Source organism: Lonchura striata, chromosome 3 (genome assembly GCF_046129695.1).
Source record: "Lonchura striata isolate bLonStr1 chromosome 3, bLonStr1.mat, whole genome shotgun sequence".
NCBI classification, from domain to species: Eukaryota; Metazoa; Chordata; class Aves; order Passeriformes; family Estrildidae; genus Lonchura; species Lonchura striata.
Window position 1 is genome coordinate 85,337,544 of NC_134605.1, and position 19,156 is coordinate 85,356,699.

The 19,156-nt window shown below is 35.8% G+C and overlaps 1 protein-coding gene across 1 annotated transcript in view; it reads right to left on the reverse strand.

Annotated features, from left to right (window-relative positions):
* COL19A1 (collagen type XIX alpha 1 chain) overlaps positions 1-19,156 on the reverse strand; it is a 182,567-nt gene that overhangs the window by 27,141 nt on the left and 136,270 nt on the right. The window contains exons 25-40 of the mRNA XM_077782360.1: positions 16,013-16,066; positions 14,678-14,767; positions 14,003-14,047; positions 13,821-13,898; positions 12,914-12,949; positions 12,758-12,811; positions 12,616-12,669; positions 10,360-10,401; positions 9,253-9,306; positions 8,349-8,402; positions 5,221-5,274; positions 4,254-4,307; positions 2,159-2,203; positions 1,477-1,527; positions 1,349-1,393; positions 467-493 (exon numbers count right to left, since the gene is read on the reverse strand). Of these exons, the coding sequence (XP_077638486.1) occupies positions 467-493; positions 1,349-1,393; positions 1,477-1,527; positions 2,159-2,203; positions 4,254-4,307; positions 5,221-5,274; positions 8,349-8,402; positions 9,253-9,306; positions 10,360-10,401; positions 12,616-12,669; positions 12,758-12,811; positions 12,914-12,949; positions 13,821-13,898; positions 14,003-14,047; positions 14,678-14,767; positions 16,013-16,066 (837 nt within the window). The remainder of the gene's footprint in view (positions 1-466; positions 494-1,348; positions 1,394-1,476; positions 1,528-2,158; positions 2,204-4,253; positions 4,308-5,220; positions 5,275-8,348; positions 8,403-9,252; positions 9,307-10,359; positions 10,402-12,615; positions 12,670-12,757; positions 12,812-12,913; positions 12,950-13,820; positions 13,899-14,002; positions 14,048-14,677; positions 14,768-16,012; positions 16,067-19,156) is intronic.

Sequence of the window (19,156 nt, forward strand, 5' to 3'; positions counted from 1 at the left end):
AATTTTTTTTTTAATTAAAAGATTGCATACATTAGAATTTCTTTACTCAATGTGGGAAATGTTGAAGGGCAAGCAACAGCAGATTATTTAATTTGAGATAACTAAAACAGCTAACCAGTTTTTAGGTGAACAGATTTTGTTATGCCTCATTTTACTTATTTACAAGTTAAGCTTTTCCCAGAGGCTCTGTGTGAGTATTTGGCTCAATGGTTTAAATTTGATGAAAGATGTTATACAGAATTACAGAGCTAGGTGCTGGTACAGAAAGACGTATTATGGTGAAACATAAAAAGAAGCTTTGTGAATTTTTTTGAAAACAAATTTTTAAACTGTTTTAGAAAACGTCTTACAACTCCATGTTTTGTTGTCACTGCTGAGAGGTTTGGGTTTCTTATTGTCCTTCAGAAGTACCATGTGTCAAACTACTTGGGGAATTCTCTATCAAAACCAAAAAATAAATACATACCACTGTTCCAGGATCTCCTTTTGGACCCTGAAAAAAAATGCAAAAAGCAAGTCACATTTAAAAAATAACAGTTACATGATAAGATGGGTTTTTTAATGACTGCATTTTGAGTATACTTTGCTAATGCAGTGCATTTAGAATCATTATTCATTCCAGTCCCAGCTGATCAATTCAGTACAAAATCTTAGTAATATTTTGGGGTTTGTTTTGCTGTTCTGGAATACAGAGAAAGACAGCTCTGTTGCTCATTGCCAGCCCATAACTGTGGTTACCAAAGAGACAATCATCTCCAAACAGAACTTGCCTATGGTGCTAAAAAGGAGGAGAATGTAAATAAATGCACAACATCTTTAGTTCCACAGAACCAAAGCAACAGTGTCCAGCTGCAAGGTGTTGCATGCAGTGTAAAAGACACCAGCCCTATATTACTTCCATAATAAAATACTTAGTTTTACACATTTTCTTGCACTGTAGTGACATGTAGTGAATCAGTGACTGAACTCATATCAGAATTCCTGAGCTTCTCATTTCTGGCACCAAATTTCGTTCACGACAAAACCTTTTCAAAACTATGCCTCCATGAACTATAAGTACAGTATCACACATTTTTAGTATAAAAATACTTTCACTAAAGAGTCCAATACGAAATTATGTACAATTTTTGCAGCCTTTACTTGCTAGGATGAAATTATTTAATCAAAACAAGCTGGTCTCCAAAATGGGCTAAAGTGTTTGGCAAATATAAAATCACAGTATGTATGCTACATACCAATCATATAATTATTTAAATTTTTCAAAAATAAAATCAAAATCCATGCAAACTAACCCTCCTCTGTTTCTATGTCATTAGCTACTAGAAATGAGATTTCTGGTAGCACTTACCGGAGGTCCTGGTGGACCTGGATAACTTGCGACACTCACTCCCCCCTGTAACAGCAAGTTTAAAAGTTGAGTTGGGCTAAAACTGGGTGGGAATTGAAAAAAAAGCAATTAACATTAAAGAGAAATACCTGCAGTTTATATAAGCTGCTCATTCCATTTCTTTCATTGTAAGGCATACCCTTTAAAGCATAAAAATCAAGTAAGTGTCACTTATGACTTAGAGAGGCAGAACTATTGCCCTGTTCAAGTCCTGTAGTTCAGCAAAGCTGCGGTATCCATTTTGTTCTCAATTTGCCAAAGAGTCCAGATTCTCAAAGAACATAATATACACACCAATACAGTTTGGTACTTTTTAAAAAATTATAAACCAAGAAACCTGTAAATCAGTGTGCATCATAGTTTCATTTTTATTATTTTAATTCTCCAGAATAAATTTTGGTGTTAGGTACTGTTCCACTTAATTTAGAGTCTAGTGAGCTCCACGGACTTTGACTAGATTCCCTAGGTTCTCTGATCTCAGGTATCCAAGCTGTCAATTTTACTCTAATAATATTGGATACCAAGGTTAACTAATTTGTGGGGTTTCTTAGAGGGCTTTAGTGATCTGAACTTACTCAGTGATGAAATTAACAGTGATGAATCGTGAGAAAAAAAAATGGAGTAGAGAAACCTTTTGAAAAAGGACACTGTTACCTTCCTGCAATATTAATTTTTATTAGACCAACATGCAGTTCTTTATATTACATTACATTTTACCCACAAGCATATTGTTCCTAATATAAACTCAAGATATAAAACAAAATGTCTCACCGGAGGCCCAGGTGGTCCAGGTTTCCCAGGAGAACCTTCACTACCCTAGTACAGCAAGAGATTGATGTAACTCATTTACTGTAACTGGCCACATCTATTCCACACTCAAGCTATGATGACCACAATGACAATAAACAAGAGATACAGACAATAAGAGCAGGTAATATCAAGAATAAATGCTCCTGCAATGTTCCTGCTTTAGCTTTAGGGAAGGCATAAATCATTACTTTTTACTAGTTTTTATTTTGTTAGTTACTTGCTGCTTTATGTGTAGTAACTTCCTTATGGCAAAACAACAGTGGTAACCTGGGTTGGGAAACATTTCATATGTACCAGGAGGGAGAGGAAAAAAAAAAAAGTTGTTAATATTAATTTCTAAGGAACTGGATGATAAAAGTTAACATTCATTTTATGCTTTATATATTATTTTGCAAAAGCCAGTCCTCAGTTGATCATTCATATGTAAATAAAGAAGAGCTACAATTTCAAAAATACAGTTTACCTTAGAAACATATTGAATATAAATAAAGATTTTTTTAAAGAACCTTTCTTATTAAGAGATAAAATGAATATATTTTTGTTTTTTTGCTGTAAAATATTCATCTATTGTTACCTGTATCTCTGGCCTGTTCTGCTGTTGTGTACTGAATTGCCTATATTAAATAGAGCATAGCTGCTGAGACTTTTCTCCAGCAGAATCATGGGGTCTGTGGATAGTAGAGAGCTGCAAAGGTTTCAACATAAAATTTCCCAAACATCTTTTCAAAATCTCATCACTACAATTCAGATAAATTCACTGTATAATTTGGAACAAGTCTGTCAGAATCTTTCACTGTCTTTGTTGGATCTTATTTAATGTATGTCAATGATGCACTTAAGTCACAAATCTAAAATTTCTAGGGTGGCAAAAATCAAGCTAAGTGCTCAATGCCAAATATAGTTCTTACTAAACATTTATACTAGGATAATTTCCAAATGGCCCTGCTAATTGTTAGAAATTATCAGCCTCCCAAGAGTGATTTGAAGAGCTTCATGGGAAATTAAAATCCTATTATTTTAGAAAGCACATTATGTAATCAATTCTCAAGTGTGTCCCAGATGAAGGACAGAGGAGAAATTTACTGGGGCTTTATTTCAGTTTACTTCATTACTCTTCAGCCATGTGACTTTTGCACTTTTAGAATGAGGAGACATGAGCTGCAGAGCAGGGGCTTCTCATTCCCACTTGTATGTGAATTGTGAACAAGGAACCATCAATGTTTTGTGTTTTGCATTCAGTTAGATAAAAAGGAAATAAGTGAGGTAAATTTTTGTTACCATGATCTGCAAGGAGACAACTCTCATTCAAATTTTATACTGAAATAATTTCAGAGCTTTACAAAATAGTTTTCTTTCTTACTCATATCAAAGTTTGGTAGGGAATTAGAATCCCACATATGGATGTGGCAGTGCTATGCCTGGAAAATTCCAGAGTACTACTGAAAGAAAAGCTATATTCATACATAAAATGTAGAACTTGTCCCAGAAAGTATTTTGCAGCAGTTTGTTTCTGCTATATTGCTCTGATCTGAGGTATCCAAGAAATGAATTTGACCTCTTAGTTATAACGGATAATATCAAGCTCCTGATAAAAGAACACATAAAATTTTGAAAAAAGTAGTGCAAAGAGAGTGTAAATTAAGTATAAAGGAAGCTTACATATTTTTTCAGATTAACTAACACCCAATAACTTTCAGTGCTTGTACAACTACTTTTGAATATAATATTGGTAAAAGAATGGGAAGCACAGCAAGAAGTCACTAGTCATATTCTAGGTCAGAAACATATTTTCACTTTCTTAAACCTTACATAATGTGTTACGCCTAAAGAAAATCCTCTGCAACTTAAATATACCACAGGGGCTGCAATTCAAAACATAAACCCATATGCACAGCACTGCTTAGGGAAAGTACTTGCAGTGAAACACAAATCAAAATCTGAAATGTGTGCCACATTCTTGTTACACTCTTGCACTTATTTAAAAGACCCCAAAACACAGTGTAATGGGATTGCAAAACCTTTACAGACCTCTAGCAAGAATAAAAAGAAGGAATACCTTTTCTCCTTTTGCTCCAGCTGGACCGGGATGTCCAGGTCTTCCTGGAACTCCCTGCACAGCACAGAATTGTTTGTATAAGTTAGGAAAAAAATGACACACAATATTTTTGCAGTGTCACTAAGTTCTTAAAACATGCTTTTTGGTGCCTAATTATAGTTCTCCTTCAGGTTTAAATATTTCTCTTCTCTTTGATACAACAGCAGTGTCTTCCTAACAAGTCCTTTGAAGGGTAAGACTTGTGTTCACTGTTGCATTTTCACCTTGGAAAATTAAATGTGGTGACCCTAACTGGCACATCTTGATCCGGCCGAGAATCACATTGTATTGCTAGACACCAATTTATGTATTCCACATTAAACTTCTTAAATGTGCTACAATTTTTGAAAGAAGTATTAGTATTGTCATGAAACCGAGGAACAGATAATGATTGTACTAACTAATGTCATTCCCATATGTAGAAAAGAATATTTGAAAACGTTTCAAAGAGGACTTCTCCCAGTAACACCAACAATTTTAATGATAAATTTCAGTGACTTTAAATGTTGTTAGCTTTTTCTCATTCTTTGGTTTTGAATTGTGAAACCAAGTAATTGCTTTGTTTTTGCACTGTTTTTTTTTTCCAGAATGACTAACTGGAATTATTTTTAGATTTTATTACTAACATGACTCTAACTTGGGTAAAAATACACATTTCACTGCAAGTTTGCACATCATATATCATGTAACCTCACAGATTCTCTAGTAATGTCAAAACTTAAAATCTATTTAAGTTCCATAAACTTTGAGTCCAGACAATTATGGTATTTTCAGTAACATCAACAGCAGTATAGTTTACTACACTAGAGCCAGAATGGGTAGGAATTTATTATTACTCTCCTAAAAGATAAAAGAAAGGACTAGATCTAGGCAGTTATAGCAAACCCTACAGAACTAAATTAGATCACAGGTGATACCACACACTTACGGATGGGCCACTGGGTCCTGATATACCTGGCAGTCCAGGAGCACCTTGAAGACCCTGGAGATTAAAAGAGCACATGTCTAGTTCCTCTCCCACTTGTACTTCAAAAATACTTATATTCAGAATGTCCAGCAGTACTTTACCTGCATTACAGTGCATTTTCTTCTAAAATTTAGGCATTATTTTTGATAGCAAAAAAAAAAAAAAAAAAAAAAAAAAAAAAAAAATTAAACACCCCACCAGGTAAGGAAGAGAACCAGGTTATCAGTGAACCAGGTTAGAGGCAACTTCTTTCTTCAGTGATAAACACCATTTGTCATTCAACCTTTCACATTTTTAACCTGTATTTTGTAAATAGTTTTGTCTTTAGTTGTGCAGATAAGAACACATTTCAAGCTTTTCCTAAGAGATTAATTTTCTATTTTCTTTTATTAAAAGGCTTTTTTCCTTCTTTTTTTTCTAAGACGTTTAATCAGGCTTCTCAATATTACCTGATGCTATCTAAATGAAATGGTACTTTCTGCCTCATTTTTGGTTTGGCTTTTTGGTAATTGAACATGACATTTTACATAGAATGTAATGATCCACTTTCCTGCTTGCATTCAATTTGATTGTCTGAAAATCAATGGATTCCAGTATCCACTTACTAAACACACAGCTGTGCAACTCACTACAGCAGACAGAGGTGGGATTTGAGACAAGCCTGTATGTCACTGAGCATCCTTCCTCTGCCACACCAGGCTCGAGTGCAATTTTAGACATGCAAAAGTGATGTACTAATGAGAGCTAACACTCCTGGTTCTCCCTATAATCCACAAAGAGAAATAGATTCTTCCAAGCAATGATTAATTTCATCTGTCCATCCTCCGATAAAATCCCCTTAGAAAAAGGCGTATTTCTCATTTGAAATGCAATAGTTAAGAAGAAATGTCTAAGGAGCCATTCCATGCAGTCTAGAAAGCCACAGAGGTCAGGAACCCTGAAACTGGTGCTCTCAGGGAGAAACTGAGGGCAAAACTTTGGAGAGAAATAAATCAGCAAAAATGTAGAGATGGAGAGACATTGATTTTTCTTTCTTGCTCCTACACACAGAAAACATTGATCCACCTCTGCAGCTTTTCAAAGTGGCAAGGTAACTGCTAATGTGCTGTCTGTTCCTTTTGAACTCCTTTACTCTGATGGTAGATTTATATGAAAAATTAATACGAAACCAAAGGAATATCTTCTGTAATTTTACTACTGACATTAAAAAAACCTCCCCTGAAAAAAAAAAAGTGCTTTGAAAATGAAGATAACAAGTTCAACAAAGATTAAAGGGTGATTGGAGAGCATATGGAAGTTAATGAGCATATTTCAAAGGGCTTCAGGTAGGCTTCTCTTTCTTCCCATTTCTCCCCATTCTAAAAAAATGATCAAAATAAAAATATTGAAATTTGTAAAAGAAGTTACTTTTAAAATGTTTTCATACATGTTTCTGAAAACACTTGCACCTTCACCATGTCATTATCAAAAGCTGCTGCAAAACACTGAAAATATCACAGCTAAGGCAGTTCACCAGCTCTCAAAAGGTGAAGAAACATATGAATAATGAACTTATAAACACAGCATTAATGAAAAATATACAATGAATTATCTCTAGACTCCTTTAAAAAATCTGCCAGTCATAAACTTGCTGTTACCTTATTACCTTCTTAATTCCCTGCAATATCTTATTTATGTATAATAGTATTTGAATTGTCAAAATTGTTTTGTTAATGCCTCATTCCTCCTAGGGCTGACTGCTAGAGATATCCTATATGGCACACAAAGTATGTGTTACTTTCCCATTTATTTTTAAGTAAAATTCTGAATAAAATTTGCATTTGGCTGTCCCATCCTTTTAGGGAATATGTTCTGAATTCTACCTCAGGAGGCACATGAGGTGTGAACTCTATATCTAATGTAAAACCAAATATATATGTAATATATATGAAAAATATATGTAATGTACTCTATATATCACACAAAACCAAAGAAAAAATAAGTATGATACTTTCGACTGACAGCATGCTACATTCTGGGGCAAAACAGTAGCAGGAGCTGCATCTTTTATTTCCCTATATAACTGTAGATTTGTAAGCCAAGGATCCCTTTTTTTGGGAAAGCTATTCACTTATTCTACTACTCTTTAAAAATTCTAAAGTTATCATGGCCTTAGTGCCGAAGAAATGTGACATGCTTATAAAGAATTACAAACCCTTCAATAAATACACTCTAAATTCCTTTTGTATTTTCTAAGTGCTGTGTCTTGTAACCATCACTCTTAAATTAAAAGAGAGTAGCATGTGTTTAATCCCAGTTAAGTATTTTGGAGTTTCAAAATGCTCACCACATACTTTTTAATGGACTACTTATTTTAACTCCTCAGTTGGCTAAGGCCACTAAGAAATACATTAATTTATCCAGATTAATTTACTTAATAGCTTCTGCTGTGGTGATTTTTTTTTTTTTTTTTGCACTGATATCACTCTTGAAATGTTAACTGCAAATATTTCAGTTGAAAATAAAGCTATAGCAGCTATTTTGGATTTGGCACCACAAGTCACTTGGCTTTTTTTCTCTTCTCTATAAAGACATAAAAATAACTCTAAGAATGTGATAAAATATGCAAAATATTGTAAATACTTTAAATTCAGCCTATTCAAATATTTTTCAGTTTCCATTGAATAGTAGTTGCTGCTATTACTGTTCCCATCAGATTATTTGCTTAATGGAAAGTTTTCCAAAGTGAAGTCTAAAGGGGAACTAACAAAATGAAAGCAAATATGTTATAGACATGAAGTATTTTCTGAAAATATTTGGCATTAGCCTATTTATTTCTGTATCCTATATCCTTAAAGATTAGCACTTAAATGTATGTGAGGATTTAAAATATACAAATGAGCAAAAATTCACTAATAAAAATCAAATCAATGTTATTTAACTTAATTATAATATTAAATCCTATTGAAAAATCAGAATCAAGGGCTATTTATAGCCATACATTACTATCTCAGCAGTTTTAAAGACCTAAATAACATTCTGTTCATTTCATTTTCAGTCTAGGCCTTTACACAGGTTCAGATAAGAATGTAGAAATGAAGAAATTTTACCTCATCACCCTTTTCCCCCACAAGCCCAGGAAATCCACGTTCACCTTTGCTTCCCTATGAAAACATAATATTCAAAACAAATATTTTCTATTAGAGAACAATGAATTTCATGCTTGTAGGGTACATTATATACATTCAATAAATGCTAGCATGATGTCCTTAGAGCCATAGTGCCTAAAACATAAAGTAGAGGCTCAAAACTATCTGAAAGATTTCAAATAAACCTCCCAGCAAGGTGAAAGGAAATGAGTGGTTTGTTCCTAGGAGGCAAAATACTCAAAAGACCTTAAGATGGAGACATTAACACCAGGAGTTTGAATGCTTGCTGAAATGGAGAAAGTTGACTTCCGTGGAATTAGTCCTGATGGTAGGAGATATCTGTATCTCAAGCCATGTGGCTTTTTATCTGATTCCAATGAAGTGGGATTTTGATGGATGCCAGTGACACTTCAAGTCCCAGGGAAATGGCTGTGCTGCTTCCATGGGAGCAGGGTGCAAAGGCACAGGGTGCTCAGCTGTGTCGCACGCTTGAGGGACACATGAGACGTTTGCCTCTTCACTGCAGGATTCTCTGTGACTGACTCACCTAAAATGAGTCTACAGATATCAAAGCACTGCTGGGCAGTCAGATCTGAGACAGCTTTAATGCAGGTATGACACAGAAAAGCTACCTGGGCCTGGGACTCAGCTCAGGCTATTTTGCTCACTCAACCTAGACAAAAGGCAAACTGACATGTGAAAAGGCTTGAAACATAAAAATCATTTGCACTTTTAAGCTTTTAGGTTGCCCAATGCCACAGGGATATGGATGAGACAAAAAAGTCATGTCTCGCAAAGGTAAGAATCTGTCCTTTTGCTTTTAACAAGAAACAAAGCAATGAAAAGTACACTCTTCAAAACTTACTTTTGGTCCTTCTCTTCCAGGAATGCCTGGAGGACCTCTTGTGCCAGGATCACCCTGTGGAGCAGACAGAAGACAAAGTGACAAATAAATATCTTTATGACAGAGATCTGATCCATGCAGACCAGTCTATGCACACTGTTTCCTTCCTGCCTTTCTGACCAGGCCTCCATTTTACCCCAAAGCTTCTCTTCAGTCCTTGCTCTCTTCTAAACCATATCCTTGTTCAGAGAGACTCCCTTGTTTTCCTCCTCATCTCACACTCTCTACTCAAATCATGCTAACACATTTTTAGCTTTACTTTGGATAGTCCCAGACACACCTGTGTTTAGGTTTGAGCATCTTACTTTCAAGGATTAGTTAGAGATGAAGGCTACTTGTTACTCTCCCCAGCTTCAAATCTGTAGTTATTTAAAAGTAAATGACCCCTGCATTGCTGAGAGAAGCATTTGCCAGCTAAATTGCAGTCATATAGAAGTGCTAACTGCAAAACACTGAGAAATGAAGAATGAGGCATAAAGAAGCAGTAAGAGAGAGAGCCCTGACAAGAAGAGCATGTACAGCAGAAAAACCAGTACAATTACAAACAAAAAGAAAGACCTAAAATAAATCAGATTTGGAAATGAGAAAGTCAATAAACCCTAAGTATATGTATTAATAAAGGACAGTAGACATGATGTGTGCTTTTCATATTGGAATACTCCTGAGCACAATTTTCATTTCAGAATATTGCAGAACCCTCCAAATTTCATTATTTTTCAAAATAATATCTTAGAAATTCTAGACTATTTCCCCCATTTGGTATATTACTGAAATTAATGCTACAAAGTAAAGTGGAGAACTGGGTATATTTGTAACAATTACTGTGGGCTGGATGTGCTGAACAGGCACTTGCTGGCTACTACCTCACTTGCTGTTCAAACACTTTTTTTGTAAAATTTCTGTAAAACACATTTCTTGAGTATTTTTTAAAAGAAAACAAAAAAAAATTCACAATACTATTTTAGACTAGCCCTGTAAGTCAGAACTGAACCTACAGAAGCTCTCAAGTGCATGTTTAAAAAGCATGTTTATAGCAAAAGAATCCCATTTAATCTCTGAAAAATTTACCTTCAGTATAGCACCCATATCTCCCACAAGTGGAAGTGCAACCTGAAATTAACAAAGGCATCTGCAGTTAATATTTTACAAATTTTTAAATTTTGATGTGTTTTCATTCCTTCTAAACTTTATATTACTACACATAGAGCTGATTATATATATATATGTTGATTCAATCTACTTTTTAATGAAAACTAAAAAGAAAAAACTGGTTTTCAGATATAGTTAAATATCACAGCCTATTCAACCTATCGATTGTAATTCTTAATTATAAATGCAATGAAATATCTCAAACCATGACAACAGCATAACTTCTGAACATACTAATATTGTTTTTGCAGCACATCAGTGACAGCTTAATGCTACTGGAATTTCTTGTATTCTTACCTGATAATCTTCAATTATTTTCTTCCTCCTTTCTCCTAGAATTTGACTCTACTGTCAACTGTAGCACAAATTCTGGAGATGCCAAAGCTAACTTCAATAAATTAGCTCAGATACTGGAAATAATCCAGTTACAGCAACAAAAGCAACATATGTAGTATTTTTACCTGCTTTTAAATATTAATAATTAGTGCATGACTCCTTGGTGCCACCACTAAACTGCTACCAATACTAAAGCTGAGCCATTTAAAAAACAGTCCGTGGATCTATACTGTACTGAAACAGATCCCAGACTTCCAAGACCTGCCATTTAATTTATATTTAAAGACTACCTGTTAAAAACTCATTGCCCTGGTTGTCATCAACTTAATTCACAGACTCTCCAATTACTAATTCTCATTTTGTCTGGCAATTGCTAAATATAAAATCATATAAATCCTGGGCATACTATAAAATCTGACATTCAAAATAAGGTAACTTTTTATTCACCCTGTTTCAATTCTTTCCATCTTGAAGAAGAAAACTAAAATATAAGCACTTTTTTTAACCAAAGACTGCCAGTTAATAACAATGAGTGTCAAAGATCAGCTCAAGAGACGCACTGCTGAATATAATTAACCAGAAATATAATCAGCACACCATCAATAGGGTAGCATAACCACCCTTGAAAGCATGCCCAGTTGTTTTTTAGGGTGAGACAACACCACCTGGCACAACTTGAGGACAGAGTTATGTAAGGTGTGAGTCTATCCTCTCACAGAGGTAAACTACATAGACAGGATCAGCTGCTCTTAAAAACCTGTGACAAGATCCAAACCAAAAACCTACATGGCCTGACTTTTCACCCTTCTCCTTCTGATATTTTTCAGCTAGGCAGGCTATTACCATATCACCCGTTGTTCTTCCCACTGGACTAGAACTGTAATTTCCCCAGTCTCCCCTCTTTTCTAATGTTCTTATTTTAGCTGCTCTAACAATGCATGGCACAGAACCCTGAACCCTCAGTGTGGAACCCCAGCTGCAGAGGGCACACATGCACGAGAGCAAGCCAGCTGTGTGCCACACAGCTTCCCTGCTTGAGTGCAAGGCAAGTCCAGCCTGACTGCAAACACACTCTGCAGGGCCACACATCTGTGTGCTGCTCTCTCAATAAGTGTATGATTTATGCCGGGATTTTGAAAGTGTTAAAACAGCCTTAATTCTCCAGATTTGCTCCTGCTTGCTACATCTTCCTGGAAAAAATGTTCTTTCCAAAGAGAAGAGCAAAAGGCAATAATTACCCTGTTTGTGAGTTTTACCATTTAGACCTGTCTGTTTAATAGCAGCATCAAATATTTTACTTCCATTTAGTTTACAATGTGCTGTGCCTTCCAGACTTATTCTACTTATGGATTTTGGTTTTCCTTATTAAGCACTTTATTCTCATCTGTCTCAAGTTAAATCTTGTTGACTTCAGACAGCCTCTGAATTTTGATTACATCTTCAAAAAGCAAGCAATCTTTCCCACTCCAGCTGCAGAGTTTTATCTACTTACCCAAATCAAATTAAATCACTGACAAGAACTGAGCATGGGAGAGACCTCTCTTTCCAAGCTTGAAAATAATCTGCTAAGTGACACACAGATCCATGATTTTGGTAAGCATTAACTACATGGTAACTAATTTTAAGCATTTTTTCTTGCTTAAAGAAACATCATGAAGACAGTCTCAGTTTTATTAAGGCCACGTACATATCATGGCTGTTTTCCTGTCTTTCCCAACTAAGTATTTTTAATTTATCTTCATATCACTGGTTCTTATAGGCTTGATATGCTATCTCACCTCATGTAAATTTAATATATTTGCACCAAAGCAAATGCAGAAGTTTTCCCTGCATACGTACAGGATCACCTGGAGGGCCTGGTAGTCCTGGCTTTCCATCTCTTCCTGGAGTGCCCTAGAAACAAATGTAAAACTTAATGGCCTTAAATCATTGATGAGGTACACATTACTTTTTCTTGTATATACAAAAAACTGTTACTTACATTAATACCAGGGGTACCTGGAGCTCCTGGCAATCCTGGAGGTCCCCTAGGGCCCTGATAGAACAAAAGGTCATTTAGAATATAAGAATACTTTTCCTGCAAAATTCTTAAACTAAATTAATGTTTTTTGTATTAAAGAGAAAACTTATACCCTACCTGCACACCTGCTGATCCAGTTGGACCTATAGGACCCTGCAAGAAAACTCCAAATAATCAGTAGCTACACTTTCTGGGATAAGGGAGATGAACTTCATTAAAAAATGCTGAATGTAGAATATTTATGCAGTTTTCACGTTGAGAAAGTCTTGCTTTAAGGTTTGTCTTTAAATCCACACATAATTTTGCCAGAGTTAGAGACCTCTGGACTTTGTGAATGCCCATTTTTAGGGCAAGCATTTCCAAAAATTATTGATCTATGGTGAAACTTGGTATTTAGCAAGAAGATTTACTAGAAAATCTAATCAGCACTTGAAAAAAACCAGATAATTTAGGTATATATGGGTAATTTTTAAAATTCAGATTTGAAAATACTGTAACAGAAAAGATTATCTTTAAGTGTTATTATTTTAGATTAAGACATTCAGGGTGAATACGTAGTCACCTTTTACAGATATTTCCTTTTTTATACCAGAGCACTGTCCATAAACTGAATACACATTGGTTGACTGAAGAGAGATTGCCTCAGTCACTGGAGTAAAACTCCTGCAGTAGCATGTACCACCCACCAGGCACACCATCAACATCAGCAAATTTTTTTACTGAATACTTTGAAGGCACTGCTGGTGGCTTTATTTAAAGGCATTAAAAAGAAAGAAACTCAGGAAACAAGCTGAATTACTGAAACAGTTTTTGCTGTACAGATTATTTACTATGAATCCTTTGGATGTCTGTGTCAACTTGCTACACGTTGGAATTTAAATAGCACAGCAACCCTTGAAGCAAACTGGGAGCTGGGAGTCAGGCCAGATAGAGTTCATGGCTTTTCATGATGCTCTGTTTGCCTATTGCAGTTCCTCAGGGATGAACAGTGAGAAGCCCAAATTCTGGGTGCTGGTTTACTTACTGGTGATCCTTGAATGCCTATTCCAGGGGGCCCCATCTCCCCAGGTGCTCCCTGTACACCAGGTAGGCCTCTTTCTCCCTGTGAAAAGTAGAAGGTTTTCTATCACAACAGCTCTGAAAATGTAAACTATCATTTTATCTTTTAAAATATTTTTAGAAACAGAAATAATGCATTTGTCATACCTTTGGCCCTCTTGGACCTGGGTTTCCAGGAACACCAGTTGGACCCTAAAAGAAATCCAAAACAAAACACGAAAAAACCAAGAAAAAAAAAACAAATTATGTTTTGAAATCCAAGATACTAGATTAATTTAATGGCTAAAATTAGCCAGCCCTTAGAAATAAACTGTGACAAGTGTACATATCCTCCTTGTTAGTGCCAGTATCACTAGGATCATATGTGATATACTATTTCTAGACTACACTAATAGACTAGTAGACTTACACTATTTCTGTATTTTAGTGCACTTATAATACCACTGTGAAATATATTTTGATTTTGAAATTACAATAAAAAATACTTGCTCTGTGGCTTTAAACTGGAAGTGACTAAGCTTAGATTAGGTATTAGGAAGAAATTATTTACAGTGAGAGTGGAGGCACTGGAACAGGCTGCTGAGACAAGTTTTGAATGCCCCATCTCTGGAAGTGTTCAAGGCCAGGTTGGATGGGGCTTTGAGTAACCTGCTCTAGTGGGAGATGTCCCTGCCTATAGTAGGGGGTTGGAACTAGATGATCTTTAAAGTATTTTCCAACACAAACCATTCTGTGATTTCTTTCATTGCACAATGAGAATTATTTCCCAGTTTCCTCTGCAGAAAATAAAGTCAGGAAAGTATTTTCAGATTATGGACTTACTGGTGTTCCAGGCAGACTTGGTCCAGGAGGCCCCATATCACCTTTTGGACCTGGATGTCCAGGTGGTCCCATAATTCCACCAGGGTCACCCTACAAAATAAATTTGAATCACTAATTGAAATGTGAGAATTTTCCCCTATGAAAAAAACCCTAAATATTATCAAGTTTATCATAGAAAGTGCCAGTACTTTGAGAAGATATAGAGAAGAAAAAATACCCTCATATTTTCCTTCAAAAAGTTACAGAATTGGAGACATGGATCACATAACCATTAATAATAACTAGCATTCTCTTGGTTTTCCATGCTTGCAATGCATCTCATCTACATTTCTTGTTCCCCAGGCTCCTAATATGCAAGTTGTCATTAAACCCTGCCAACTAATTCACAGCAACAGCTGAAACAACAGCTGTCTCTCCCCAGCTATCAACCACTAGTGCTAAACCTGGGATCTTCAGTGTATTCCTCTTTACACTGCTGTTCTTTCAACACATGCAGTGTCTCTTGTTCCCTCTCGCTAAACTCTGCTGCTTATGCAGTAAAATTGTGCCTTTTGTTATGCTGTCCTCTTGTCTCTTACAGGTTCCTGCAACATCCTCTGTGATTCTTTCTGAATCCACCACTTCCCATTTTGCAATATAAGTACATTTTTGTCCTTGTTCCAGTTATTTTCTTTGCCTTTCTTTCATTCATCTCACTTCTTCAGACTGGAGTTTACTGCTTTCCCTTGTACCTCACAATGTATAAATACCACAACACATCACACAGCTCAGAGCACACCTGGATATCTTTTTTCTCCTTCTTTACATTCAGTATATAGACACATAATTTTTAGCTCATGCTGATGCAGCTGAATTCTAACTAAGGGATTTCTACACAGCAAAATACAATGTCCTAAGGAGATCCAGCCTTAGCTTACATCTGAGCCAGTGTAGCTGCCCTAGAGCTCTGCCAAGAAGAAAATGTCTGACTGTGAAGTGGGATTTTACACATTAGTCTGGGTAGGACACTACCCTGAAAAGGTTGTTCTGTAGTCAGGACCTGAAGTGACATTTCTGCACAGCACAGATTTAATGCAAGGGCACAGTCCAATCTCTTTGAAATATTACTTAAATTATTCATCTAAAGAGCAACTGGGTTGCCAAACTGGCCTGAACTATCTCCAAATGCAGAGATGTCTCTTCTCCAAGACACAGGGGGTTGCTGCTGGTACATTTTAAAATCACTTCACACAGCAGCCACACAGATGCACTACAGAAGAATGGAAGGTTACTCTTGAAGTGAAAATTTAAAATGCTTTAACATATCAAGTTTAATTAAAAACACTTTAAACGTACCTTGTCTCCTTTAATTCCTGGGTTTCCTGGTACCCCAGGATCTCCTGGTAAGCCCTGGAATTAATACAAATATAATGGTATGTTTTTATAGCTACTCCCTTAATGGTTATATAAAAATACAGATGAAAATTAGTTTTCACTGTAATGTTTATTGTGCATTAGTATTGATCCCAAATGTTAACGACTGCAAGTTAATGAATGCTTCCTTACTTTAAATATATAAATAATTTTTCTTTAAATTAAACTGTAATAATAAAGATTATTTTTGGACCCTATAATGGGAGAATGGCAGAGATCAAAAGGTTTAATTGTTCTATTTCAAAGTAGTTCTAAGTCTTGAAAATCAACTGGTTTTTCTAGGAAAGAAGTAGCACATAAAAATTTGAATTTTAAGTAAGTGTCATCTTTTTTGCCCATAGAGGGCTGCATGATTTCCTGTAGTAGTTAATTATTCAAACTGGTATCTTAAAAGCCTCAATTAATTCCTTCTCCTTCACAATAGTTAATCCAACAAATCCCTTTAAATGTTTTAGATATGTAATAGACAGTCAAACGTTATCAGTAAATAAAGTATGTTTCATCCTCTCTTTTGTCTAAATCTCATCTTTCACATTTTGATTTTAACTTATTTTCCCTTGTCCTTTTCATGAAGGATTTTTCTAAATGCAGAGAAATGAAGATAAATTAAAAATATTAAAATCTAAATAGAAACTATTAAACCAGTAAGGCTTAATTGGGTTCTCTCACAATACTGCAACAACTACAGAAAACTTTTTTCCATGACTCTTCAATGTTATTCAACCAACTATTTAGTCAACCATTTTGTTAAGAATACCAGTAATTTTAACAGTAAGTATAAAATTGCCGAAACGGAACAGTAAAATCTAAGTATGAAACATAAGCTGGACTGAAAAATGAACTCCCTAAGAAAAAGACAAGGAAACACACATTGTTTTAATTTTTCTTCTCAGTGTAAAACACAGTTTTGTGCACATTGACATATGACAGATGACAACATTTTCGTGCCAGTAGTGAATGCTCAGCAGCTGTGTTTGCTTTCTCTGCTGCATTCTATACTTAATAGAGACAGCTACTCATTTCACCCAGTCATCCAAACTAAAAGCATAAGAAAGAAAGTACCCTAATGAAGAATATTCTGCTTATACCAACACAAAATCATGATGGAAATGAAAATTTATGCTTACTAAGATCATGGCCTACCCTATCCACTTTTGACACTGGCATAAATACATACAGCCTCTCTTCTCTCTCTTCTTTTCTAAGGATTTCCCAAATTATTTTTTTTGGCTGGACCAAGCTCAAGTGGTTTCTTAGGAAAATAAGTAATTCTTATCTGCTAGATGACTCTTTGATGATGTAAAATAATGTAAAACGATTTTTCAAACTTTCATAATTGTTGTCATACTGCATAAAATGAATGATTATATTTTTTAATCTATAATGTTTCAACTTTAGAAGATAAAAAACCAAGGAGCTTATAGCTAAGGACAATGTGTCTATAATACATTTAAATTTATGTTTTTACATACTAGAATTGTGTGCACAGATAGGAGTCTTCAGGATCATTGAGATTTAGGACTAACATATAATTAGTATTTGTCTGTTTATAATGTTCTCTTGATTAAAGATCCATCAGAACAGCACTATCAAAAGCAGCAACTATGAACTCAAGAGGGATGATGGCAACACAAGCAAGAGAGAAATGAGTATTTGTTATCTTTCACAGTAGGATTGGTGATTTATACATAAAAAGAAGCACAGCAGATAAGGCTTGCAAACTTTTCAATAGATGGTAGGTAAATCAGACACCACTGAAAAAACATGCCTCAACTGAGTAGGAAAAAGATAATAAAATGGTCAACAAGTAACAGTATAAAATTACTACATGCAAATTTAAATACTAGTTATTTTTTCCCTTGTCAAGAGCTGAAGATGTTGTATGCTATGTGTCAACCTGCTTATATCCCTAAGATTTTTAATAGGTCACCAAAAAAAGGTCTGCTAATTCTGTACCACTCAGAAGGGTATTTTAATATTAATAGGTATATGGCTTAAAAGTCTATTCAAAATATGAATCTTCTTCCACAATGTATGTATGTATGTATGTATGGAAAGTCCGAAGACAAAATGCAGCACACCAGCTTCTAGATGTTCCTGCTGGTAAGAAAAAGATGAAGACCAAAACCACACACACAGAACAATTATTGAAATCCGAGTCCTTTTTGAGTGGCTGAACTACTAGGCTAAAGCTAAGCTTTTTATTGTCTGCTTTTCTTGATCCACTTCTCAGATCTAACCGCTCTTACCTCCAAAATGCTATTTAAAAACCATTTTATGGTTTACAGAAGAAGGGAGGTACAAGAACCAAGAAGAGGGGGTAGGTGCCACTTGCTAGGTTATGTGACACCACTAGTGTTGTGAACTGAAACACAGGGAATTAGGCAGACTGAAAGAGGGATTGTGCCATAATTTGCAAGGGAGACAGGCAGCCACTGCCCCAGGAGAGGCTTCTGCTATATGTGGCTGTCAAATCAAATACCCAGGGCACTTTCAAGTTTAATATAATGGTGATTAATAGTTTAAGGTGTTTCCTAGAGAATCCAGACTGGATTGACATTTTACCCTTGGTCTTCACAGAGGCACAAAGGTTACAAGCATGATGGATCTTGGGGTATGTGCCTACCAGTTTGAGAAATCCCAAACAGCCAGGAGACCCATCAGGCTGCTGCCCAGTGGCATAATTGTTACAGGGGCACTAAAATCCCCATGAAGGAGGGTCTCCCCATGGCCTTGCCCAATCAGCTGGCAGACCTGAATGTGGGGCACCCAAAACCACAATGACTACAGGACATACCAACTCTGCTGAGAAGTACCACTCCTTGGCACTCCCAACCCACCAGTTTCACACCCACAAGCACACTGCATCTCTGGGAGCCTTGCCCAGTAACATCTGGGCCTGGTAACTGTGAGAAGATGCATAACACAAACCAAGAGAACTTCTTGCTTAACCATCCCAGCCAAGCTCCAGGCTGGAAGCCAGCACCCAACGAACATAACACTAACAGGGGAACAAGGGAGAGACAATCAAGAAGGGTGAAAGCTCTCATGTCTGTCACCCCAATA